Raw genomic sequence first — 26,548 nt, 5'->3', positions numbered from 1 at the left:
AATATATACTTGTATATATGATAAAGTTCTATTTCAACTTTTATTTTGTTGACCTAGCTAACATTAGATAGAATAGAATATGTCAACAGCAAGCTAGAGAATAGTATTGGACATGTTTCTCTTTCTCACTAGTAATAATGGATTTCAAGGTCAAGGTAACGTTAGCCTAAACTTTCAAATATTATATCCATTTGTCTTTCACAAAATATCAAATATTTTCTGTGACCAAAAAAAATGATAAAATAAGACTTACATGCATGAAATATACAAAAGCAGGGCGTGTTGACTTGTGAAATGTGTGACAGGTGAATAGTTTTCTGCAGTAAATATGTTCCTACTATTTACAAATATCAAAGGTTCCTATATGGGTCATTTTTGACCCATGTGTGTGAAATAGATGTAGAAATATAAAAACTGTGTCTGTTTATAAAGTAAGAAAGGAAAAATAAACAATGATTTTATGGAAATCAAAAACAAGATATTTAATGTATACCTGGATTAATAAATGACAAAATACATTTCTTTCAAAGATTCCGCAAAGAAATACTTAGCCATGATTGAAATAACATATGTAATCAATACGGGTCATTTTAGACCCATGTTGTGCATTAGAAGGCTAGTGACACAAAAACTATTTTAATTCAAAAAGTAAGAAAGGAAAATTTAAAATAAGGATTTGTAATGACCTAAAACAAGTTAATTGAGGAATACCTGGAATACTGAATGATGAAATTAATTTCTTGCAAAGATATAGAAAATGAAAACTCAGTCGGGTCACTTTAGACCCATGTTGTGAATCAAAGGGTTTTAAAGGTGCTCTAGCGATGTCGGGTGATGTCACTTCTTGTTGAAGTCTAAAGTATTGTCAAACAAAACGGAGGCTAGCTAGACCCTCCCTCCTCCTCATCCGCGCACTAACCCCCCAGTTTGTTATGTTTCGTGGTATGGGTTAGCCCAGTTTGTTTTTGTTGTCATTTGTGGAGCCTGGGGTGTCTGCAGAGACAGCGTTTTGTTACAGTGTATTCAGGGGACAGGCAGCTAGCAGATAGTGAGGAGATGTTTTAAAAAAGATCTATTATTTAATTTTTCCTAAACAACCTTTATTTAAAACACGGTTTTCTGATGTTTTTATTAATCAAAACAAATTTAACAAAATTTTAGTTTGAGAAAACAGCTCTTGTGGTTAATTATTTAATATATTGACAATTTCTATTAATAAAAAACGTTTGAAAACCAGCAGCTTTGTCATTTTTACAGATGAACATACCAGACGAAATATATAAAGGCAGCGGGACTTTTATTTTGGTAACGTCACTACCCGGAAATCTCACGTTGTAGTGGACAGGGGAAACACGTGTGAAACTTTACTCTGTAAACGTTGGATGTACAACTGTTTATATTCTGTTTTTTACTGTTTACAAGTTAACGTCACTCGCGTTTAGCTTGAAACTGACATCTCTGCTATTCAAACGAAGCATAATACGCCATTTAGCATTTTGTAAGAAGTCGGGTATCTGTGAGAGTTTAGAGTAGTTATTTAGGTACTACACCACGTCTTAAAAAGCCTCCTGCTTACTGACATGGCTGAGGACATGCTAATGCTCAACATCTCCTCAGATCCCGTAACGTTTCCCAGAAAGACAGACCGAAGTCATCTGACATCAGCAGAGAAATGGGCACAGGTGAGTCAGTCCTGCACCTTCTGTCACACACTGATTTACTCTGCTTTACACACAAGTTACTTTTCAGCCTGATTGTGAAGTGCTGTACTGTCTGCATTGATGTTACAGAAAAAGCTAGAATCAAAAAGGAAGGCTGTCTTTGAGCCACAAGAGAGCAGCGCCTCCAAACAGAGGAAGATTAATCGAACTGGTCAACAGCACACACAGAAGCAAAAGCCGCAAACCCCCAAAAGCCCCTCTCGGAGGAGTAATAATGGAGACGCAGAGGAGAACGGAGACCAGAGTGAAATCACTGCAGCAAAGTCACCATCAAAGGTGAAAACATTTCCAAAGAAAGCTCCCGAAGAGCATGGAGACCATGGCAGACCATTTATCAAGACATCGTCTCTCTTCAGAAACAACCCAGAGATCCCTGATGTCCTCAGGTAGATGCAACATAGTTGAGCTTGTGTGAATGGACTCAGGTCTTTCTCACAATTGACCTTTCCATGCCATTTTTTTATCCTTCCAGTCCTGCTGTAAATCTAGTTAAGGAGAAAGTCTTTACCAGCAACTCATTTGAAGAACTAAATCTACATCCTCATCTGGTAAGAACAAACCTCAATATTTCTTAACAATTGTCCCAACTGAAATGCTTATCCTATCCTTAGGCTTATACCTCCTCCTTCTAATCTAAACAATTTCACAGGTGGCAACGCTCCATAAGGTTTTGAATGTGACCAGTATGACAAGGTAATGAAGCTTCATTTCATCGTTGTATTGTCAGCGTCCTCTGTCTCTTGTTATTTTTCTCATTTTCATCTGTGTGTCCAGTGTCCAGAAACAAACCATACCAGTGCTGATATCTGGTAAAGATGCAGTAGTGCGCTCACAGACTGGATCAGGTGTGATTTCTGGCCTCTTTCTTGTTAATGAGTTTTTTATATTAGAATTACAGAATTAAATGTAATAAATACACCAAGAATGTCATTAATGTATTGTTGAATGATCAGTTTATGATTCATGCCATTTAAAGCAATCCCACATGCAGTACTAACTCGACAGTTGTGTTATTTCTTGGCGCTGTAAAAATTAGTAATCACAAAAGTGTTTAAGTTAGATGATACAGAGTAAGAAGAACAAAATATCAGAAAATAATTTAAAAAAATTTGATTTATTTATATGCCTTGTACAGGAAAAACATTGGCATATGGAATTCCAGTGGTTCAGTTCTTACAAGCGATGCAACCTAAAGTGAAGGCGAGTCAACGAATCGCATAATCATTCTTAATTTATGTTTTATTATAGTTGGATAAAATTAATACATTTGTTTATTTTGAAAAACACATGTCATTTATTGATCCTGTGTGGAGAAATTGGGGTCATTAGCAGTCATACATTCAACATTGTACATTACACACATCATAGCATACAATACTAGAAATACATTAAAGTTAGAAAAGTACAAAATATACATTCAAATAAATTGGCTAAATTAGTTTTGTGTCAGATTGAACATGTTACCAATAAAATAGCTAATGCACCATTAATAATATATTTGTAGTCATGTACAACAACTTTTATATTATAAATTAAGCTTAATGTACTTTTTCAGAGATCAGATGGGCCTTTAGCTGTTGTGATTGTTCCAACCAGAGAGGTATTGTATTAATTAATACAAATCCACCAACATTTTCTGATTTATCTTGTGGATGAACACATATATATTTTCTCTTGTTATTGATCCTTTTTTATTTCCTTCCAACATGAATCTGTCTCTGGTTGTCCCTCAGCTTGCCCTGCAGAGCTTTCAGATGTTTCAGAAGCTTCTAAAAGTGAGAATTAGAATTTTTGCTAGATTAATATGTTGAATTGACGTAATCGAATTGACGTAAACAATCTTCACTCAATTTACTTATTTCTTTCAGCCTTTCACCTGGATCGTGCCAGGAGTTCTGATGGGAGGAGAAAAAAGGAAAGCAGAAAAAGCCAGGTTAAAAAAAAAACACAAACACACAGAAAATGCATCGTCTGCAAGAGTTCATTATATCATTATTATAAATGCATTTTTAGCAGATTTCAACTTTGCTGGAAATACACTTCCATTCAAAAGTTAGTATGTATCTTTTATTCAGCAAATATGCAGTGAATTGATCAAAAGTGACAGCAAAAACATGTATAAGGTTACAAAATATTTATATTTCTCATAAAAGCTATTCTTATGATCTTTCTATTCTTAAAAGAATCCTGAAATGCAGCAATAGTGAGCATAAGAGACTTTTAAAAAGATTAAATTCTTACCGACCTGACCAAACTTTTGAACGGTAGTGTGTATTTCATTCTGCGATGTCACTTCAGTCTGCGCTTGTCTGTCTTTGTCTTGACTTCAGACTGAGGAAGGGGATTAATGTTCTGATCTCGACCCCGGGCCGACTGGTGGACCACATCAAGAACACTCTTAGTATAGCTTTCAGTGCTGTGCACTGGCTCATTCTGGATGAAGCCGACAGGTCAGTGTGTTTGCTGATTAGAACCGAGAATGACATTATGTGCTTTAAAAAAAGTTCACTGGTCCGCTCCCCGCTTTGCTGTGCTCACATGCTCTGATAGTAATAGCTTTGTTGGACTATACTAGAGACCTGCGCGGGACTGTTTTCTTCATCCCGCCCGCGCCCGCCAAATTTCTGACCATTACCGCCCGCTCCCGCAACGTATGCGCTACACTCCCGCCCGCTCCCGCAATATGTATGTCCACTCCCGCCCGCACCCGCAAAACTGGTTAGAATTTATTCCCGCACAATAATAGAGATGCATTGATTTTGTGTCTTCTCCCGTCCCGCAGGAAAAAACACGTGTATGTATTGCTATTATTAAAGAGCTTCATGGGGTTGTTTGTTTCGTTTCCCTGGCCTGCATCTGACGCACTGATCATTAAAAGATAGTCGTATCTTAGGATCAAATACAATCATGTATTTGTATTTATTTAAATCTATTTATCTAAATGTATTTTCATTTAATTGATTTTTTTATTTAATGTATTTATTTATTTTTTATTTATTTGCTGTTTTTCTATTCTTCTACATCTTCTAATACATTTAGATAAATAGATTTAAATAAATTATTACAAATTCATGATTGCAGATCTTTTGAGGGTCCCTCTTCAACTTCTTTCTCAAATGAATGAGCCGTCGTTTTCTGGGAAAATCTCAACAACAGTGAAGTTAATGCAGGCGTACCACTGTCTACATCTTTCTACAATAATTTAAATAATGAAAAGGACAGGTAAAAACGCACTGTTGTGGACCTATCACAGCAAATATGATGCCGCAAAGCAAAACAACACCCCTAGAGGCAAACAAATATAGCCTACCACAAGAAAATAAAGTATACAAAACATTCAAAAACATCGCTGTAATTGACAAGTCGGAATCGGTGATAATACATTAATTGTCAATGTCAATATATATATATATATGTACATTTTTGTCACAATGAACAAAGTCCAGTTCCTTTCCATCTTTGTCACAAACAATTGAGAAACTTCTCCAAATTTCAGACTTGCCTTGTTTACGTTTTGTGCTGTAAATACCTCGTTTGAGGTTCTTTTCCACGTCATTTATTGACATCTCATTCTCCACTAGGCTACCTCCCGATCCCGCAGGGTTTTTTTTAGCCGCCCATTCCCGCCCGCAGCAAAGTTCAAACCGCCCACTCCCGCGAGACTTGCGTTGGGTCCCGCGTGACCCGGCAGGACTCAATCCTAATGCAGCCCTCTAGACTATACTTTATTTGGATAATTGGCTATACATTTTCGATTTCGGCTCAGAATTTTCATTTTCATGAGTCCCTTATTTTATCGATTAGTTCTTGCAGCCTATTTTGCAGGTGTATCAGTATGATGTGGATTTTACCATTATATGTGTTCTGTACTGAAGGACTCTGGATTTGGGCTTTGAGAAAGATCTGACTCTGATTCTGAATGCTCTGAACGCCACTGGACTTGCCAGACAGAATGTGCTGCTTTCAGCCACACTCACCGAGGGTAAGCTCAGCATCCGCTCACTATCACTGTCACATAATGAGAGAGTGTGTCTGGCTGTAAAGTGAGAGAGTGGTGTAAGCGCTCACTTTAGACTGTGGGAGGTACCATACATATTTTACTCTAGTGGAAGCAGACTGGGATGAGCTGGCAGGAGTTGTTGTCTCTCAGGTCCAGTCTGTCTCTGCTTGGCGTGAGAAAACAGGCTCTTTATCCCAATGAAAACTGAACATTTTTGAGCCTCTTATAGCACCCTTCAGTTTTAAGCAGCACTACGTCACAAAAACGTCTTACTCTTACAACATTTTTGATCACAAAAGCATTTTTGGTGACTATGTATGTACGTACTTTGACCCTGTTCTCTACATTTCCAGGACTGTCCCGATTAGCCAGTATCAGTATGAAGGAGCCTGTGAGTATCCATGTGTCAGAGGGGAGTGGGGAGACAGTTGAAGCGTGTCCCCAGGCGGGCCCTCAGGCTCGTTCAGACAGTTACGCAGTTCCTGAGAGACTGCAGCAGCATGTGGTGGTGGTGCCCAGCAAACTCCACCTGGTCTGTTTGGCTGCCTTTATTCTGACCAAATGCAAGGTAGAGCACACCATATGTTAAAACCCAGTTATTAACACTCAGTGGTGTTGTGTGTTATGCTGTAGATCACCTCGTATCATTTCAGTTTGACTAATGTGAATCATTCAAACGTTTTACAATCTGCCAAAGTTGTGAAGAAAGCTGGAGCTGTTTTAGATAATCCCTTTATATATAGTTACTTTTTCTTCTAATATACACTACATATGTAAAAGTAAAACATCTTGTATAATTGTAATTTTTTTTGTTATTGTATTTATACAACTTTTGTATTTGTGTAACTCTGTTTTTGCCATGAAGATGGTCTCAGATACTGACAAGACATTAAAAAAAACTACTACCTACTAATATACAATGCTGTTTATGTTTTTGAAAGAAGTCTCTTATGATAAACAAGGCTGCATTTATCTGATCAAAAATACAGAATGCTCCAGTTTTCAGTGTCACATGATACTTTAGAAATTATTCTAATATGCTGATTTGATGCTCAAGAATAATTTCTTATTAGCATTAAAATTACAGGATTCTTTGATAAATGTAGTTAAAAAGAACAGCATTTAGTTGAAATACAAATCTTTTTAAGATTATAAATATCTTTACTCTCACTTTTGATCAATTTAATGCATCTTTGCTCAATGAAAGTATTTTTTATTTTATTTTTTCTTACTGACCCCAAACATTTGACCAGTTACAGTAGTGTTTGTGTAATTACCAAAATGTATTTTAATTCTCAGCTATTTTAACTGATAACCAACTATGTTATTACTGCTAGAGTTTAAAGTAACCAAGAAAGTCATTTGCTCGTAACATTGCACATTAGATACATACCTTGCTGACACTGGACTTATGCATGTTGCTGTGTTTTTGTACATAGTTTGAGCAGCGGCAGAAGCTGATCGTTTTCATATCCAGCTGTGAGGCTGTCGAGTTCCTGCTCACTCTCTTCACTGCAGTCCTCTGTGAGAATCCCAACACCACATCAACCAAACGAACCTCATACCTCAACTTTTACAGGCTCCACGGCAGCATGAGACAGGAGGTGAGACATTATGTGCCAATCCAGAAAAGAGCTATGGGTTTTGAAGAGGCTAATTCTCCCCAAAGTGTATTAGAGCATTAACTCCCGCATAGGACACTTACAGTTTTACTGTCGGTTTTTGCTGCTGTGTCTTTAACTCTTGACTTTACGAATGTAAATAATTGGTTGTTATAACTGACTAACCGCTTTGCATGTGAAATGAACATCTCTGATAACCTTTAAATTGGTTCTGATTTAATGTATTTTTGGCCATTACTTAATTTCAGTTATTTTTTAAATTTCTTATCTATACTCCAGAAATCCTTCTGATATGCTGATTTGCTGATCAAGAAGCATTTCTTCTTATTATTAATAATGCTAAAAACAGTTATGCTGCTTAATATTTTTGTGGAAATCTACATGTTTTATCAGGATTCTTTGATGAGTAGAAAGTTTAAAGGAACAGCATTTATTTGAAATAGAAATTTTGAACGGTAGTGTAGATACTATTTTCCATGATATATTCTCTTTATTGTATATCGGTAGAAAGTATTTTTAGTTTTCTGTGAATATATCAGGGTCCCTGTGGTCATGAAAAACTTGAAAATATCAGTGAATTTTCAAAGTGTGATATATAGGCCTGCAAAGTAATAAAATCTTAAATGAATGTACATTTTTATTATGAATATACATGTTTCTAGTTATGCAAAGCTCTAAAATATGTTATTGGGTAGAAATTGCTTTTTGTGAGTGCAATCATATATTAAATCAAACCATAAAAAATATTTTTTTAAATCATCCATGAATCAAGAACAACTTGAGTCTTGGTCATTCTGGAAAGGCATTGACCTCCAAACATAGTTCTATATTTAATGTTTAAATACAAAACAAATTATTTAGCATTTTTATACATTGTAGGCTAGTATGTCTATGCATCCATCATGCTTGGACAGAATATTGCCTCAGTTTTGTTATTCAGTTAGCAATTAAATATTCAGATTTTGCTTTCTTTTTCTTTTAAATGGCAATGTCTCTTAAAAGCATCCAGAAGCACTAGCAGCATATGACACTGGGTTAAACCATCATGGTCTGGTTGAACAGTGGGGTCTGCTGGCACTCTGCCAGCTGGCGTTCAGGCAACAGCCACAGTCGGTGCCCTGTGGCAGTGTCAGGGGAACTGCATCCTGCCACTGTCCAGCCTGCACCCTCACCCCCACACAAATGGAGCTGCCGTAGGTTGCCCATATGGCACTGGTAGGGCAGGGGACTCAGGAGTCTCTTGGTCAGATGTATGGGAGAGAAGGTCTGGGTGTGGTGCTGGCCTGTAGAGTGTTATGGATGGGTTTGGTAATGGGACAGCACAGGCTGATCTCTGGACGTCTCCTCCGATGAGACGAACTGTAGGAGACGGGCAGCTGTTCCAGCACACAACAGATTGTGCTCCATGCTGAAAAAGAGAGAGGGTCTGTCGGACATCCCATTTTAAGTTGGGATCTTATCTGTGTTTCCACCTGATCTTTTGTTCTGAAACAAGTGCAGATACTTCTTTTCCTGTGATAATGTCTCATATAACAAATTAAGCTCAAGTGTTTCTCTTTTGTTTACAACTTTTTTTTTTACTTGTCTGTTTCTCTCCCTTCAGGAGCGCACTGAGATGTTCCAGGAGTTCTCTCGGTGTAAAACTGGAATTCTACTGTGTACGGTAAGTCATTTAGTTTCAAACCATTTGTAGGGTAACTGACATTGACTGTGATCAAAAGCAGTGATTCCCAACCAGGTGTGTGCGTACTTGAGAGCCAACCTGCACAGTTATTAGGAATACTTATTATTATTATTATTATTATTATTATTATTATTATTATCATTATTATCCCCTCCTCACATCTAACTGCCCTTCTTTCTTTCTGACATCTGCAATCCCACATTTATCCCTCATTGATGCATTGATAAAATGTAGATATAATCAGTTATTTGATATACAAAGGTTTTTAGGTGCAGGTGAGTGCATCTCCCTCCGTCCACCTCCTTTTTCTCCATCTTGTCACTTTGTAGAAGGGCTCCTGTAGTAAATGACTGCTTCTATTCCTGCTGACAGCCTGGCATGGCATTGTGTTGGCTCCATCTGTATTAGCTCTAGAGCTACAGACTCCGTCATAGTAAAAACATGAACACACCGGAGACATGCTTTATAGTAAAAATTAACTGAAGATGTAATTTGAACTGAAAGAGGTGTCTCTTTCAGTTCAAAGATTTCCACATCAAAGATGGCAGAGCCCCAGAGCACACCTACCTACTGTACTACATAATCACCACAGACCAATGGTAGTTTGAAGGTGTTTTCCGAACTTTTGCAGGAAAGTTCGCCTTAGCAAGGTGTTTCAAACTCCTGAAATGAACACCAAACTAACTTCGTTTTTGCCTGATTTTATTCTAAATGACGTCACAGTATAGGGACCTCAAAGAGGTCATTGGATTACCACCTCAAAAACAGCTTTGTTTTTGTGCTTGTCTCTTTAAATGATAATGTGCAACTGCTCACCCCACCCCTCTCTTCCATGGGGGGTTTGGAATGGCTGAGGGCAGAAATATGCTAATACGGGACAGTCTGTTAGTGGTCGTGGTAGGGCATGAGCATTATGACATCATAGTGCTCAGAAAATACAAACGCCTGATTATTGAGTGTTTAGACTTTTTGAGGATTAAAAAAAGAAGTAAATGTATTTTTTTCATTGTATGGTGGTAGTGTCCACAAACTGCAAAGACACATTTATATGCAAACGCCATATAAAAGTGAATTTCCATCCTATAACCCCTTTAATGCAGTAAATTCAGTAGAGTGAATCAAAAATTTTGCATGAATTTAAAAAAAAAATCTAATTTGTTTTTAACTTCAACTTTATTTCAAATAAGTGATTTTTATTCAATAGTTTAGTTAATAACACTGGTTCCACATTTCTCTATTTAGTTTTTTCTAGACTAACGAGATGCTTTGAGTTAATGGTTAAATAGATTATTTAGATTCATATCTAAATGAGTTTGTGTTGTTTACTTTCCCCCTAGGATGTGGCTGCACGTGGATTGGATCTGCCTCAGGTTACGTGGATTATACAGGTTAGATTTCTTCATATGTAAAATCTCGTCATTTGCATAATCACCAGTGTACAACAAACAATTTAGCCAGTTTTGTTACTTGAATTTCTCGCCATGAAAATAGCCACAGAAGCTGACATGGCGTTAAAAACAAACAATCATTACTATAATTGAACTTAATTCAAATTTCCAGTTCTTCATTTTTTAAAATGAATATCTTTTTTTTGCAGTACAACCCTCCCGTATCCGCTGCGGAGTATGTTCATCGCGTGGGCCGGACGGCACGAATTGGAGCTCAGGGCAGCAGCCTGCTCTTCCTCACCCCCTCTGAGACGGCTTTTGTGGATGTGCTGGCCAATCACAACATCAGGTGTGCTGAATGGCGTCTCATCTTTCTCAGATTTACTGATCATTTTCGATGAATGCAGTAGGGGACTTTGGGGCAGGTCCTGTCTGATGTGTCCGGTCCCTGACATTGTGTTTAAAGATGGTCAATCGTGGTCTTGTCTCTGTTCCAAAGCCCACAATATAACAGTCAAGAGCTGGACTGATGACTCTATGCTGATCTCGGCACTGGAAGCCAGTGTAAAGAGAAAACACACTCAGTCTCTCTGCATGAGAGCAGAATGAATCTGTTCTGCTGGCACAAGCACTATCATATTTGGCTCACATTACAGTTTACAGTACTAAAGGATGAGCGGAAGGAGTTTGGTAGCATTAGCAAAGCTCAATATGTTGAGCTGAACTATCTAAACTAGGTAACTCACAGTCTGTAATATGTTGGTGCAATTCTTTCCCCCCCATTGATAAATATTTTCTTTTATAATATGCATCTAAAGCTTTTGGCTTCTCTCTCCCTCAGTTTGTCAGAGATGAAGATGGTGGACATCTTGGCCACTTTGATAAAGGACGAGCGCTTCAAAGGCAGAGGGAAATGGGACAGTAAGGTAACTTCTGACATCTATACCTTAAAAACGGTGATCCTGACCCAAAGAGTCAATATTGACTTGTTTGACTGCAAAACTTGTATTACTTTCCTAACTTGGTTGAACATCACATGTTGTTGAAAATGCATGTCTAGAGAACAGCTGTGGGAGAAGAATGGCTTTCTCTTTCTCTTTTTTTCCCCTCTCTCGACAATGAGAGCCTTCTGACAACAATGAGCGAATGTTTCTGCCAGCGCTCAGTCCTAATCCTGAATTAATGTCCTTTTCCCTCCCAGCATCAATCAGCTGGTTGTAATCCTCACCCATGCCACCCCCCTTATTAGCAGCCTCATTTGAGGGCCAAAGGTCATTGATGGGGAGGGGCGATGTCATTAGTGTGTATAACCAAACACATTTATGTTGCTCTTGTTTTTTTATTGGCTTTTAATGTAATAAATGTGATTTTTTTTTCCACTGATTTCTGTTTATCTTTGATGTGTGCCTCTTTGTACATGACTGCAGAGATCAGCCGCTGCTTTTGAGCAGGAGGTGCGAGAGAGAGCCACCGTTTTACAGACTGACTTTGAGAATTATGTTCATGCCAATAATGAGTCTCTGCAAACAGCGAAGAGCGGTAAGATGAAAAACTAATTATCATGCAGGGTTACTGTGTTAAACTGATATTTTGTTCTACAGCTTTGCAGCCCAGCTACATTTCATTACCTAGAAGAAATGTAAAATTTTTGACAACGATTTAACCTCTATATCATAATTATTTATTAATAATTTTCCTTTATTGCAATTGTGATCTGTATTTAATAAAATAAACAAATGTTTTAATAATAATACTACAACAATACAAATATTAAATAAAATGTTTTATTTATGAACAAAAAAAAATTATGTAATTAATAATTGATTATAATTAAGGAATATCATTAGCCTTAAGGCCCTGGTCTTAAGATGCGTTTTGGTCGATCGGATCACAAGTACAAGTAGGAGGAGAGTAGGCGGTCTTTTGTTTCTGTTTCTACCACATGAGTGTTTACACTATGAAAGCAATCTGATCAAATGCGTTTTCGACTACCTATGGAAGTGGTCGAAAGTGGACAAGCTCAAAAAGTTATAGACCCCGTTTACACCTGTATTTTAGCACCATCCACTTATGATCCGACCGACCAAAACTTATGTTAATACCAGATTTACACAGGGTCTAAATTGATGTTAAAATGTGTCTTTTATTGCATATAAAACCATTTAAAGGACAAGTTCGATATTTTGCACTTAAAGCCCTGTTTTAAGATAGTTTCTGATGAAATACAACTGTTAAGATTGAAAAAGAATTTTCGGTTTCTGTGTTAGCACACACACCCCCCCCCCCCCCCCCCACACCTGGACAATGGTTTCATAGGTGCACTGGAACAATCATTCATAAAACGCATTAAACTTTAGTTTACAAAGACGTGAAACTCACAGAGTGGTCTGGGGTGTTCACTGATAAGCTCACACAAAAATCGCTGCAAAAGATGCTTTCCAACTGGTGTTTTACCATTCGTTGTAAAAATGTGGACCTATTTTTCCAAACGCCTCACAACCGAACATTCTTCCGTTGAGAGCTTGAATAATAGACACTCCAGCCCATTTGGTGGCGATAATGCACCTTTGCCAATGTTTGGATAGCGTAGCCTACGATACCGCGACTGCATAAGACTACTGAAAGAATACAAACAACCCCATTTCCGTTTCCGGCGGCGGAGTAATACCGTACCTCACAGAACATCCAATACAAGTCAATGGAGTTGGACAAAAACTACAATAAAACCTGTTGGAAAGCATCTTTAGCAGCGATTTTGTTGTCACCATATCAGTTAACACCCCAGACCACTCGGTGAGTTTCACGTCTTTGTGAACTAAAGTTTAATGCGTTTTAGGAAGGATTGTTCCAGTGCACCTATGAAACCATTGTGGAGGTGGGGGGGTGCTAATACAGAAACCGAAAATTCTCGGGACAGCAGCATTTGTCCAAATTTCAATCTTAACCGTTCTATTTCATATATATAAATGCAGTCCATTTATTTCATCAGAAACGATCTTAAAACAGGGCTTTAAGTGTAAAATACCGAACTTGTCGTTTAAGTGCTTGGAAATACCTGTGCTCTAAATGCTCCTTTTTTATTTGGTCCTGTAGCACTGCAGTCTTTCCTAAGAGCATACACCACATACCCCTCCAGTCTGAAACACGTCTTCCACATCCGCAACCTGCACCTGGGCCATGCCGCTAAGAGCTTTGGCCTGAGGGACGCACCCCAGGGCCTGGGCAGCTCCATAACCACTAATCCTAACAACAGCAAAGACTCCAAGAAGGGCAAAGACAAAGCAAAGAGGTACTGCAAGTTTTTAGAAATTGGACAGTAATTTATGAATCTGTCAAACAGTTTGCAGTGCCGCATAATATGATCTAGTTCTTGTTTTAGATATATTTAGCCGTGTTCTGTTTGATGGAACATTTTCCTCTGTGGCGTCCGTAACATTTTCACATAATATTTCATATTTGTGAGGTCATTTTTTTCACTGTTTTATTTCACTTATAAATTTACATGGATTATAAATTTAAGGGAGGTGTTCTGTTTAACTCGAATGTCATGTACACTACAGTTCGAAAGTTAGGGGTCAGTACAAAAATATATACTTTTATCAAAAATAATACTTTCACCAAGGATGCTTTAAATTGATCAAAGGTTACTGTAAAATACATTTAATGTTACAAAAGATTTCTTTTTTAAATACATGCTGTTCTTTTGAACTTATTCATCAAAGAATCCTGGGAGAAAAAAAATGTATCATGGTTTCTACAAAAACATTAAGCAGTACAACTGTTTTCAACATTGATATAATAATAAATGTTTCATGAGCAACAAATCAGCATATTAGAATGATTTCTGAAGGATCATGTGACACTGAAGTAATGATGCTGACAATTCAGCTTTGCCATCACAGGAATAAATTACATTTTAAAAGTTATTAAAAATAGAAAACAAATATTTTTAATTGTAATAGTTTTTTGTTTTTTTGTTGCAATATTTCTCTTTTTTTGCTGTATCTTTGATCAAATTTATGCAGCCTTGGTGAACATGGGGAAAAAAATCTTGCTGATCTCAAATTTTTTAACATTATTGTATCCTATTGTATCCATTATTGTATCCATTATTTAGGCCAAAAGTACATCATTATATATAGAATTGGGAATATAGCTCATTATTTAACTTATGACTGTCATGAAAGCTAAATTGATCTATTAAAGGGTAAGTTCGTCGTTTCACAAGTAAAGCCATGTTTTAAGGTCGTTTCTGATTAAATCGAACAGTTAAGATTAAAATTTGGACACATGCTGCTGTCCCGAGAATTTTTGCTACACAAAAACATACAATTCTCGGGACAGCAGCATGTGACCAAATTTTAATCTTAACCGTTCGCTTTAATCAGAAACGATCTTAAAACAGGGCTTTACTTGTAAAACGCCGAACTTACCCTTTAAGTACTAACAACATTGAATCAAAGCAATGGCATGTAGTCTAAGTATTAGGTAAACTTTTTCCAAGTAATGTCCTTGTAACAAGGTTAGATGTTGTGGGAAGGAGGCAGGAACTGGCGAACATTCAACATCTTAAATAATAAAATAAACAAATAGAAAACGGAAGTAAAGACAGCAGCCCCTCACGGACGACTGCTGTCACATATTAATAAAACGCATAATAACGACATCTTCACTGTCGTCGCTCCTCCTTTATGCTTCCGCTCCTCCGTGAGAGATAGGAAACCGGTGTGTCGTGCAGGTGTCACTCATTACTAATCACGCCACTGCCCTCGAGCCATTCTCTCACGGCCCTGGGCCTCGTCCTGCTCACCACAGTCCTTTTTTAATGAATAAATGACAAAGAAACAAATGCTTGGTCTGCTTCTCTCAAATCAAAATGAGAACTCAAATCACAGCCACTGCAAAACTCAATTCTGAGTCTGTAGACATGGTACTGCTTATGCTGAAGAGAGTGAATAGGAATTGTTGAATTTTTTTATTTTAATATCGACAAGGCATTGAAGTACCAAGACTTTTGAATTTTTTTAAGCAAGACTATAAAGCTTGTGTTAAGCAAAACAGCCCATGTGAAACCACCAATATCTTTTTTGGCTATAACATTCACCCACTTATCTAGTGTAACTTCTTAAAGAAAAGATAAGAGAAATGCCATCGAGCCATTTTGTAGGATGATGTTTTACTGTAAGTGTCCTGTAAAGGCTGCTCTGAAAATTGCCAGCACGGCTGCGCTGGAGGAAAGCCCACAGCTCACACACACACACTCTTGGCAGCTGCAAGTCTTTCACTGTAGCAGAGCTCTTCAGGGTCAAAGAGGACTAGTCAAGTCCTGCCTTTACCAGCTGTACGTTTTACCTTTCACCTTTGATACACTCGACCCTCTCGTTTTCCCTCGACTTCCTTTATGCTGTGATGCCCTTGCAGTGTTATTCCCAAAACATATTAAATATGACATTCTTAATAAAGAGCTGTTTTTGTTGCTTTCAATGCATACTATATTCGGGTCTGATTTACTTAATCTGATAGTAGCCTTTGCTGTAAGTAGGTGAAATTTGTGAATGTGATGGTGAGGATTATGGTGAGGACTGTATGTACCGATGATATGGCCAGTACATCACAGTATGGTTGTTAGGCATTAATATTAGTGGTCATTTCCCATAGGATTGAATGTGGTGCTGCAAGCGTGGGGTCTGGTTAGCAAAGGCCATGTCCGGACTAGCCCTCAAGCGTGTATGTGTCGGTGAAGGCCTTCCTTTGTGCATCCGTGTGTGGTCAGATTCTCCGCAGGACACTTAATTAAACTGAGCCAGAGCCAAACACCATTCTGAACGTCATTACTGTCACATAGTGAGGAGGAGCTCTATCTATATCCGTGTGCATTTGTGTATATTTGAAGTCCCCCTGTAATAATTGTATCACTTAAAACTCCTCTTTGATCTCCCAAAAAAATGTCTTCATGCCGTAAAGGTGCTCTAAGCGATGTCGGGTGACGTCACTTCTTGTTGACGTTTAAAGTATTGTCAAACAAAACGGAGGCTAGCTAGACCCTCGCTCCCTCCTCTTCATCCGCAAACTAACCCCCCCAAACCCCACCCCCAAATCCTTCTTATCGGTTATTGGCTGGAACAGTTTGTTATGTTTCGTGGTGCGGATTAGCCCAGTTTGTTTTTGTTGCCGTTTGTGGAGCCTGGAGTGTCTGCAAATACCACGTTTTTTTACAGTGTGTTCAGGGGACAGGCAGCTAGCGGATAGTGAGGAGATGTTTGCTGTATGTGACAAAATGTTTTGGCCTAAAAAACGTGTGACATTGCTTAGAGCACCTTTAAAATAGCTGGAATGTAACTCTTGCCTCATTTAGCATACGAGGTTCTATGAATATGCAAATTAGCCCAGCCGCCTCACTCACACCAGCTCAAAGATCCACTCGTTGACGATCACACTTTGACGTGATTGGTTACAACGTAGTTTGTGACGTCAGAAACACCAGCGATTTCAAACTGCTTCTTTGAGACTATCTTTGGTTCAATGCAGTTTTAAGGAGAAAATAGTCAGCAATGGTGTTGACTTTTGAATTTGTACATGGTTTGTCTTAAACCATATTAAAAACACCATATAGACATATAAACAACAATAAAAGCTTGATTTTCACCACAGGGGGACTTTAAATAAAGAATATTCACATACAGGCCTCTCCTTTAGGGTATCGCATGCGTTTCATAGCTGACCCGCGCATGCAATGATCACAGTTCTCTTGTCAGACCAAAACTGTCATTTGAAAATTTCTGCTATTGTCAGTGTATTCTGCTGTATTTTACTTCCCTGTCTTTCATCCCACCTTCTGTTCTTCTGCGTGCCTTTGAGATAAAGGCTCAAAAGCCCCTGCGTGCTCAAAAGCCGTCTCTGTGCTGTGAAGGGGGTGTCAGGTACAGTTTGGTAAAACTGATGTTAAAGTTGCTTAACTCAAATGTTAGTGGCACATTAAATTTAATTGAGTAGCGTCATTTTATTTCAGTGGAAAACAGAGTCCCCATAGTCGTTCTTTACAAAAGAACTTATTCCGTTGTGGAAGGCCACTGTGAACATTCTCAATATGTAAAACTATTAGGGTAAAAATCCTTTCAGGGCTTTAGGCAGTTTTTTAGGCTATCAGCGTTGAGTTACAATGTCCGAATCATGAAGAAATTATTTAAAATTCACAAAATGGCTTCAAACTCGCTTGCTCCGCTCGTGGGCCGTTTGAAGTCAGACTCACTCCATCAGTGTCAGTGAATCATTCAGAGCCGTTACTGATTTCACAGCTGGCTCCCTCACTGAACCACCAGTTATTTTTTAGGTATATTCAATAAATTAAAAAAACTGCCAACTCTTTCTGTGATGTACTTTTACTTTAGAATCTTCAGACTTATATAAGCCATGTTATTGACAGGTTGTTCATATGACATTGACAATGTGTATATAGTATACATACTCCCAATAAGCAATAATAATAAAGTTAGAATACCTTTATTTCATTTATACAACTAAATCTGAATGTTAAAATTGTTTTTGCTTGCTTGTTTGTTTTTTCTAATAATTAGAATCGATACTGATGAATATAATGATAAATAAGATTTTTTATGATAATTCAACATTTATAAATTTAAATATGGTTTATAGTATATAAACAATGGTATATATGGTTTATATAAAAATTCTCTTAAATATTATAAAAACAACAAATATTATCGGTTATTGTTTAATGTATGAGGTCCAAGCATGGCACAAATTTATATTCAATCAGCCACAAAAACAACCTACTTAAATTAACTTAAATCGTTGTGGTCTATAAATTAAAATGCCCTGTAATCACAATAAACATTAGTGATTGTTAAAAACATCTTTATCAAGCGATTCTTTCATTTGTCAACTAAAAAAAAAATTTGATTAGATGCCAGTTGCTCCCTCAACTACATCCATTTTGTAATTTCACAATTTTATATAAAGTTGTTTTAGGGCTTCATTTGTACATGTGCACTTCTTTATGGTGGTGCTGAGTTTTGACTTGTGCCACATGCTGGCTCAGACACTATAGGGAGAAGCTTGTGTCTAACCACTAGTAATTGGCAGGGTGACCTGCAGCAGGACCTGTGAATAAAACCCATGGAGCGGGACAATAGGTCAGTCCCACAGGAGCTGCCCCCAGAGCAGCCCAAACGCATTTCACACTCTCTCTCCACTGCCCAGACAACAGACAACACCCGTAATGAACTTATCAGCCGTCATAGCTGACAGCAAACATCTATATTAACCAGCCATCACTCCATATAGAATATTCATGCTGCACTATGTCGATGCAACTTAACTGGTCAGTGCTTTGGCCCTATTAACATTTACCATTCTCAGCCTAATTGTGTGTATGTGTGTGTGACATGACTGTTTTGTGCTGCGCTGTGCCTTACAGTCTCAGTCGAGTCTAGCCGTCCTGTCAGGAGAGACTTCATTACTGCTGGCTGTGGTATACACTGTCCATGTCCAGACAAGATTTCTCTAATGAGCAGATCACACCAATATAAACACACACACACACACACACACACACACTTATGGACTCGTGACTGAACAACAAAGACCTCTGGTACACAGAAGAGAGGCCATTGCAGGAAGCCAAAATTATACACGCATCAATCCTTCTGAGGGTTTAATTATTTTATTTTTTTCAGGATGTCGTTTATATATATATATATATATATATATATATGAGTTAATATATTTTATTTGCTCATATATTTTATATAATATGGTGCATCTCACCAAGGCTGCTATTATTTGATATAGTAATATTGTGAAATTTTATTACAATTAAATATAACCATTTTAATAACTTTTAAAATGTAATGTATTCCTGTGATGGCAAAGCTGAATTTTCAGCATCATTACTCCAGTCTTCAGTGTCACATGATCCTTCAGAAATCATTCTATTTGCTGCTCAAGATTTCTTGTCAATTATGTAAGCTCCTTGAATTAACCTGATTTTTTATAGTCTTTGCTGTCACTTTTGATCAATTTAATGCATCCTTTGTCTTTTTGACCCATTGTCTTTTTGTCGTTATTTGGTCCATCTTAGTCTGGCTGTGAACAGTTTTGAGGGTGTTAGTTATGGGCATATCATTGTGTTTGTTATTATAGGAAGGAGGAGGCGTGAAATGGCAAACATTCAAAGACTTTAATAACATAATTATCAAACAACAAAACGAAAGCAAAGGCAGCAGTCCCTCATGGACGACTGCTGCCACGCATAATAAAACAAAACACAAATCCAGGCCTGGCCTCTCTCGTCCTTTACTGTCGTTGCTCCTCCTTTTCTGCTTCCGCTCGTCCGTGAGAGATCCGAGACTGCTTGCAGATCTCCCTCTATACGTTCTTTGTTTCTGAGAACTTTGATGGGTTTCTGATTTTAACTCCGTTATACCTAGCTGATGGAGCACTGCTGCTGAGCTGAGGCATATATTTATGACACGTGTAAATACTGTATAGTGGCATTCTATATATAATATACACCATTGTGTATGTCTGCATACATCCTGCTTATCGCCTGTAGGGGTCCCTGTAGAGCGCTCAGGGCCCAAAAGAACAATAACTGCTGTCTCATAGCTGCTCTAAGCCCTGGGGGTAGAGTGTGTCATGTGTCACCATGAGGTAGGTGTGTGTGTATTGGATCCTTAAGCAGCCCCATGGGGGCAGAGCGCCGCTTCATTCTCCAGAGTTATTGATTAGATAAACAGTCACTAGTTTTACATCAGGCTCCCGCTGCTGTCTACGAGCCTTTTATTGACGACAGTGGGAAATTTGTTCAGCCTGACTCACTCAAGCCAGCCAGATTCTTATCTACCTCCACTCTTTACAGGATAAATCTCAGATTCTGTGCTTCAGAATGCTTTTGAAATGTTTAGAGCAATTCACACGCTTCCTGTTCATCATGAGCTGTTTATTGTGCTGTTGCTAGTTTCTTTGTTTTGATTTGATTTTGAGAGGAAAGACTTTTTAATACGAGTGATAGTAGCTCTTCATTTAAATGTTTTTCAGGGCTCCCAAGAAACTCACATCAAAGGAGCGAGTGTCAAACCTAATGCGCTCTGAGTATCTCAGTGGGATAGAGGGAGAATCCAAGTCTATGAAGAAGAGGAAAAAGAAGAAAGGTCAAGCAGAGCAAGAGGAATCTGCATGAAGTGGAAGATATAGGAGTGAGATCCGAGAAGCTCTTTCCGGCCGAAAAGTACTGAGGTCGGAGCGTTCGTGGCAGGTGGATTCTCATGGTTGGACTCGCAGGTGTTTTTATACTGAGACATTTTTACCTGGAACAAAGCACGACTGGTCAGCAGCAGTCTGAAAACGGGCTCCATGCAAAAGCTTTGATGCAGATGGTAAAATACGCCTATTGGAGTGAAATGCATCTGGAATATTTTATTGCTCAGTGAATTGTATTATAAAAAAATGTGGTGCCATAAATATGACTATTTGAGCAATGTAATGTACACCAACTTAAGCTGTTTTATAAAATGTTGTAAAACAGACTGAATTTTACATAAAAAAAAGTTGTATTTGATGCGTGTTTGTTATTTGATTTTGGGCTTTACATTGAATTGAATCAATATCTTTTCAGAATCATGCCTTTTTCATGTTGTACACAAGGTTACGAGAACACCGCGTAAAAATAGTCTTTGTTAAAAGCTTTTAGCTCGTTTCCCTGGCTTGAATTTCGACTTGGTCAGGTAAATAGGGCTGGATATGTATGGAGGCTTACGCTGACCAGCTGTCCAAGCATTGAGTCTGTCTCGCCCGGTCACCAGCTGCTGTCTTTTGGCCGTGTCTTCGCTACGAGCCCTAAAAGAAATTTGCCTGGAATATTACGTTTCACGGTCGCTTTATTACTGTAAAAGCCTCTTGTAAAAATTTGATTGGTCTGTAATAATGAAACGCATATTATGATTGGTCAATTAAACCCACACAACAAACCACTTACCCAGTTACTCTCATTTCGGTGTGGGTGAACTGCTCTTCACGAAGCGCCTGTGAAGAAGGCTCACAAAAGCTTTCCATTGGCAGTAGTTATGTTTGTGTTGATTAAAAACGTAAATGTTGATGTAAATGCAGATTGTTGTGAGAAAGTGGTATTCGCATTTCGCAATATGAGCGCAGGAAACAGGACATTTTTATTGCGTTCACGGGCTGGCGGGTGTTCCGTTCCATTCCAGCTTTAATGCACATACAAATTTGATAATATATCTGCAAATTTTTAAAGCCCACTTCATGCATCATATATCAACAAAAAAATATACAATTAATTGCTTTACCAAGAGGATATCGAATAATAAATTACTCCCGTCATATGTGACAAATTCACAGTCTTTTATTTAGAAAAGTATTTTGGCGTCTGTTGAACTGGGGTTGAAAAGTACCCATAACCACAACACTATTCCCACAAAAACATTTTGAATGTCTAAACAGGTTGCAGAGCCATGTTTTGCGCTGGTCTGTGAATTTCATTGAGGAAACTTGATTTTTTTTTTTTTTTTTTTTTGTAAAACAGCCGGACAGCAATAGGCTACAACCACCATCACAATAATCGGTGACAAATTACATTTCAGTTATACAACATTTGTTAATCAGTCATTTTAGTTTTATTATTTTTGTTCGTAAAATGCATATTTAAAATTAGGCAGAATAATTTTAAAAAATCCACAGTTTTCCAGTTGCCTATATGGTTCCACTGAAATTGACTAAAATTGTTATGATTATTTTGGTTAGTTTGCGTCATAATTTTGTGCAAATAAACCACGCCATTTCTTAGGGGAAAAGCAAGTTCATCAGAATACAGTCACGAGGTTCACGGGGGGATGGAACCTCAACAAATAATTTTCTGACTTATTTCGCACGTTAAAGTTTAATAAATAGTTAGCTGTCGTCTTTTGGTCAGAGTCATTTGGAAAGTCTATTATTGCGCGTTTCTATTTTCAGTTACACGGGTAGCTAATGTCCAAGCGCAACCCTTCTGTCGTTCCTGAGGTTGGAGCTGCTGTCAGGTCGGATCAGTTCATCGCGACGTGTGTCTCGGAATCACTCCAGAGAGAGACGCTGGATCTCCGGCGCCCTGAAGACCGTGCAGGAGGATCCTCGGGACCAGAGGCCGCTGAACCGGTGGTGGAGGTACGGACGGTCCTCTGTAGAGGTACAACCCTGGTCCCGGGTCGAGGTTAGAGACCAAACTTTGTGGGTAGAAATAGGGTGATGGGAACATTCTCTGTAGAGCTGAGTAATTCCCTGCTTCCGCGAGCAGCTCCAGCCCAACTGCTGTCTGCCGTTTCCACTTCGTTCTGTTTAAAACAAACATAGGCCTAATTGATTTACAATATAGTGTTCGTGTTTTCTTAAAACATTCTCACTAAATGGCTGAAATTCTTGGGGAGAAAATTAATTATTCTCGTAGTTGAGCACAATAATAATAATAAAATATTTTTGGAAAAACGTGTAAGCCAGATCAAAGTGTGAAGTAGAACTAAAATGCAGGAAGCCATTTTGTCATGTGACACTAAAACCATAAAACTAAGCCTTTAGGTGTCTGCATTTTAGGTCTTTACTTTTTCACAATAATTGACATTATGAAAACGAACGTTTTGTTCAGGTCAAGCAAAGTTCCACAAGAAAACTTGGAGACTTGAAAATGTTAAAAACTTAAGGTGCAAGGAATATATTTAATAGGCAATTAGTAGCCATAAGTTGCTACAAAAGCAATAGTGGCCCAATAAAAAATGTCTGTAACACTAAATCAAACCCTAACCTTAGTAAGTAACATGTTGATTATTATTACTAAAAAAATGTTGCTTTAACTTAAAGTTACCTGGTTGCCTTAATTTTGAGTCCAATGAAATTAAAATTTTTAGTTAGTACAACCAAGGAGATTGGTTTAATAAATAGAAACTCAAAATATTGTGTTCGGTCTATGTGAACCACATTAAGTATATAAGTTGATTTAACAAAAGATAAAAAGTCGTGATAAATCATGAAAATATTTTTTTTAAATTAATGTATACTTAAACTGTAACACGGACACCTTAAAATAAAGTGTAGGCTAACCAAAATGTCTTAAACTAACCTGATTAATAATAGGTATTATAAATAGGCTATTTACTTGGCCTATTCCAACATCGCCTTAATGCAGTAGTGTTATGAATGTTAATTGGTAAACTGTGAACAAGTATTTGCCGATTCATGGAAAGTTTTGTTTGTCGAGGATGAATCCGTGTAATATCCTGTTGAACACTCATCCGTCAAATTGTCACTCAGCAAAGAGCCATTTCAGATAAATAATTAATAATTTTGGCAATTGTTTAATTACTATTCGGAAGCTAAATTATTGATACACGATGCAGTAATTTATTATTTATAACTAAATGTGTTGGACTCATAGTGTGCGAGGTTGTAGTTGTGCACAACTTTTTCGCCGTTGTGGTTTAATTTGACAGCAACAAACAATTATTTTACAGTATAATATTGATATAAACAATATTTAAAAAATATAAAACCTTTCGTGTTTATATATATATATATATATATATATATAACTTTTAGGCCAATATTTATACCTTTTGAAATGTTTCAGTCCACATCATGACTCTAGTCAGCTTCTTTAAAAAGCTACTTCTGTATCATTGAGTGTAAAAAAATCAAATAAAAAATCAAATAGGCTATGGTGTTTCACAAGATGTTTTTATTCACCTGCGGTTCTGGTACCATGTTTTGACCTGTGTGTCAGTGAGGTTGAGAGATGCTGCCAGCTCCATCCTGTCCTGCACGCTCAGATACTTCTGACGCTCGAAGCTGCGCTCGAGCTGCGCCAGCTGGTGATCAGTGAACGCAGTGCGGGCTTTACGAGGCTTCTTCAGCCTGGAGCTGGGGCTGTCTCTACTGCTGGAGATTTCGCGATCAGCCTCGTCTTTCACTGAAAACAAATACACCATCAACATTTGTCATTTTGACAGATTTTTTTTTTGTTTTTGTTTTTTTTGGTAGGCTAAATGATCGTGTTTGTTTTACTGCATTTCCCCCGTTTCTTTAATTCCACGTTTAATTATTTTAAATGTCTGTTTAGACAGACGTTTCAACAGCACCAAAACTTTTTGTTGTTGTTGATAATATTAGGCCTATATTGTTGTAATGTTGCATTGAAATAATTTAAAAAGCAGCTTAATCGAGCTGCAATGAGAACTTGAGACTCTCTCAAATGCGGATTGATAGCCTATTATCAGACGCTTTAGGTTACACATTTTATCATCAGATGGCCAAATCCATAATTCTTTAATGAAACACCTTTATTTGCCACAGATCCTCTCGATTGCATCTGTATCACCAGGGAAATTTAGTTTGGTTTTGAAACCATTAGAAATTTTGACTAAAGTGACCTCCAAAACAGATTAGCCTATTTCTCATTTAAATAGCCTACCTTACCTTGACAATTAATTACATTGAACTACGTTAGAAACAAAAACGAAAGCATGATCATAAAAATCTAAATTTGATATATTTTTCTTTCATTGACGGGTGTCAGCAATGCATGCCTATTTATCCGTAGCCTACTTATTTCGTGATCTCTTAGAAAAACTTTTTTCTTATTTTAGCTTATAATTTAGCTATATATAGGCCTACTAATGTTTTACCTGATTTCTTAGAAATGTAAAAGCGCACAATTAATTTTAACAGCAAACCATGAAATAATCTAAAGAATATAAAATGTTAATAAAAAATGTAATTGTTTCTATTAGGAATCTTTTGAGTAGGCTATATATTCAGCTTCAATATTTCTTTGCAAGATATGTTTATAAGAAGCTTAGAGTGTCTCACCCCTGTATTCACTGTCCGAGGACGTATTGCTGTGAAGTTTGTCCATACAGTCTTCAGCATCTTGTGCTAACTGTCCAGTGCTGGAATAAGGAGCACAGGCTGCCAGAGGTTTGCAGTCCGCTAGTATGTCTCTGATCAAGAACGAGGACGTGACTGTTCTCGGCTGCTGCGATATTTGTAAAGGAGAGTGTAGTCCGAGAGCGCGAGCGTGTCTTTGCACTGCGTCTTCTACTGAGGTCCGTCTCGGGGAGGGAGGCGACGAGCAGCCACTGTCCAGGTCTGACCGCGGGCTCAACTCCGCTGGAGATCCGCAGTCCCCCTTGGACATACACGGACTGCTAGGTCTTTGAGAAAGAATAGACTCGATCCCAAAGCTCGACCCGTTGGATACCTCCATTGCGAGTCTTATTAATATCAAATGTTCATTTGTCCTTTCAGACACTTGTTTTGGGGATGCAGCTGAGAAAATTTGCAGATTCAAAACGGTAAAATCAGATCATAATTCTGGAAAAGAAAACACTTCCAAACTCCTTTTGATACTGTCCCAGAAAAAAAGGTCCAATATTAATGAGTGATTTTTTTTTTACCAGATCCTTCTTCTGTCTTTGATTGCAGCTCAATTTTGTTGAAATTGCTCTCGTACAGTCCCTCAAAAGCGAATCCGTGAAGTGCACTTGTCAGTTTCAGCACCAAGGACAGGTACAACTACTCTCCCGCACATAAGAGCACGGTAAGCACTCGTTATAATTATTCATTAGCTTGAAAACTTATCTGGCTTTCTTGAGGCACAACTACAACCATAACCCCCTGATGCTCTGACCTAAACCCGATGCTGATGTGTAAAGTTCTGGTCCAGGTCTGCGAGGACTAAACCTGTGTAACAGAGTATAAACACAGGCTGCGATCTCCACGACCTGAAAATGACACCCTCAAGGAAACAGCCAATACCCGAGGAGGAACACGCTTTTAAAGGTGTCCATTCCGCGTTTGTCCCGAGCGCCACGTCGTTATTGGTTAAAGAGTGTTTTTGGGGGGTGATGATCACGTACGTGTTGTGGGAGGGGGAGAAACAAAGTCAACCCTCCCTTTTTTTGTCCTAAATAAATCGCAGACACGCAATACGTGACGTGGATCCAGCACAAGATGCTGTATTTCACATTTAGCACTTTGCCACTTTCTTCTCTTTTTTTCTTCATCAGAACAACATTTAAACCAGTTTTTTTTTAAACATGTACAGACCCAGAGACACCCAGCCAAACCCT

The 26,548-nt window shown here is 38.0% G+C and overlaps 2 protein-coding genes across 2 annotated transcripts; one reads left to right on the top strand and one right to left on the bottom strand.

Annotated features, from left to right (window-relative positions):
• Positions 1–1,307: 1,307 nt before the first annotated feature.
• ddx31 (DEAD (Asp-Glu-Ala-Asp) box polypeptide 31) lies at positions 1,308–20,994 on the top strand. Its single transcript, XM_077240763.1, has 20 exons — positions 1,308–1,682; positions 1,791–2,107; positions 2,194–2,269; positions 2,371–2,414; positions 2,496–2,566; positions 2,857–2,921; positions 3,277–3,321; positions 3,455–3,496; positions 3,590–3,654; positions 4,052–4,171; positions 5,597–5,703; positions 6,075–6,289; positions 7,161–7,325; positions 8,947–9,006; positions 10,365–10,415; positions 10,625–10,764; positions 11,257–11,341; positions 11,843–11,954; positions 13,509–13,704; positions 20,475–20,994. Exons 1-20 carry the CDS (start codon positions 1,581–1,583, stop codon positions 20,614–20,616), a joined length of 2,220 nt encoding a protein of 739 aa, XP_077096878.1. The 5' UTR covers positions 1,308–1,580; the 3' UTR covers positions 20,617–20,994.
• Positions 20,995–22,046: 1,052 nt separating this feature from the next.
• On the bottom strand, positions 22,047–26,226 carry barhl1a (BarH-like homeobox 1a). Its single transcript, XM_077240764.1, has 3 exons — positions 25,287–26,226; positions 24,165–24,387; positions 22,047–22,762 (listed from the first exon to the last, which is right to left on the bottom strand). The coding sequence occupies exons 1-3, from the start codon at positions 25,681–25,683 to the stop codon at positions 22,483–22,485; spliced, it is 900 nt and encodes a 299-aa protein (XP_077096879.1). The 5' UTR covers positions 25,684–26,226; the 3' UTR covers positions 22,047–22,482.
• Positions 26,227–26,548: the final 322 nt, after the last annotated feature.

This window comes from Siphateles boraxobius, unplaced genomic scaffold (assembly GCF_051911475.1).
Source record: "Siphateles boraxobius isolate OS27281-9 unplaced genomic scaffold, OSU_SipBor_1 24, whole genome shotgun sequence".
Lineage (NCBI taxonomy): Eukaryota > Metazoa > Chordata > Actinopteri > Cypriniformes > Leuciscidae > Siphateles > Siphateles boraxobius.
The sequence above is the reverse complement of the archived record's forward strand: the minus strand, read 5'-3'. Positions and strand labels throughout refer to the sequence as shown.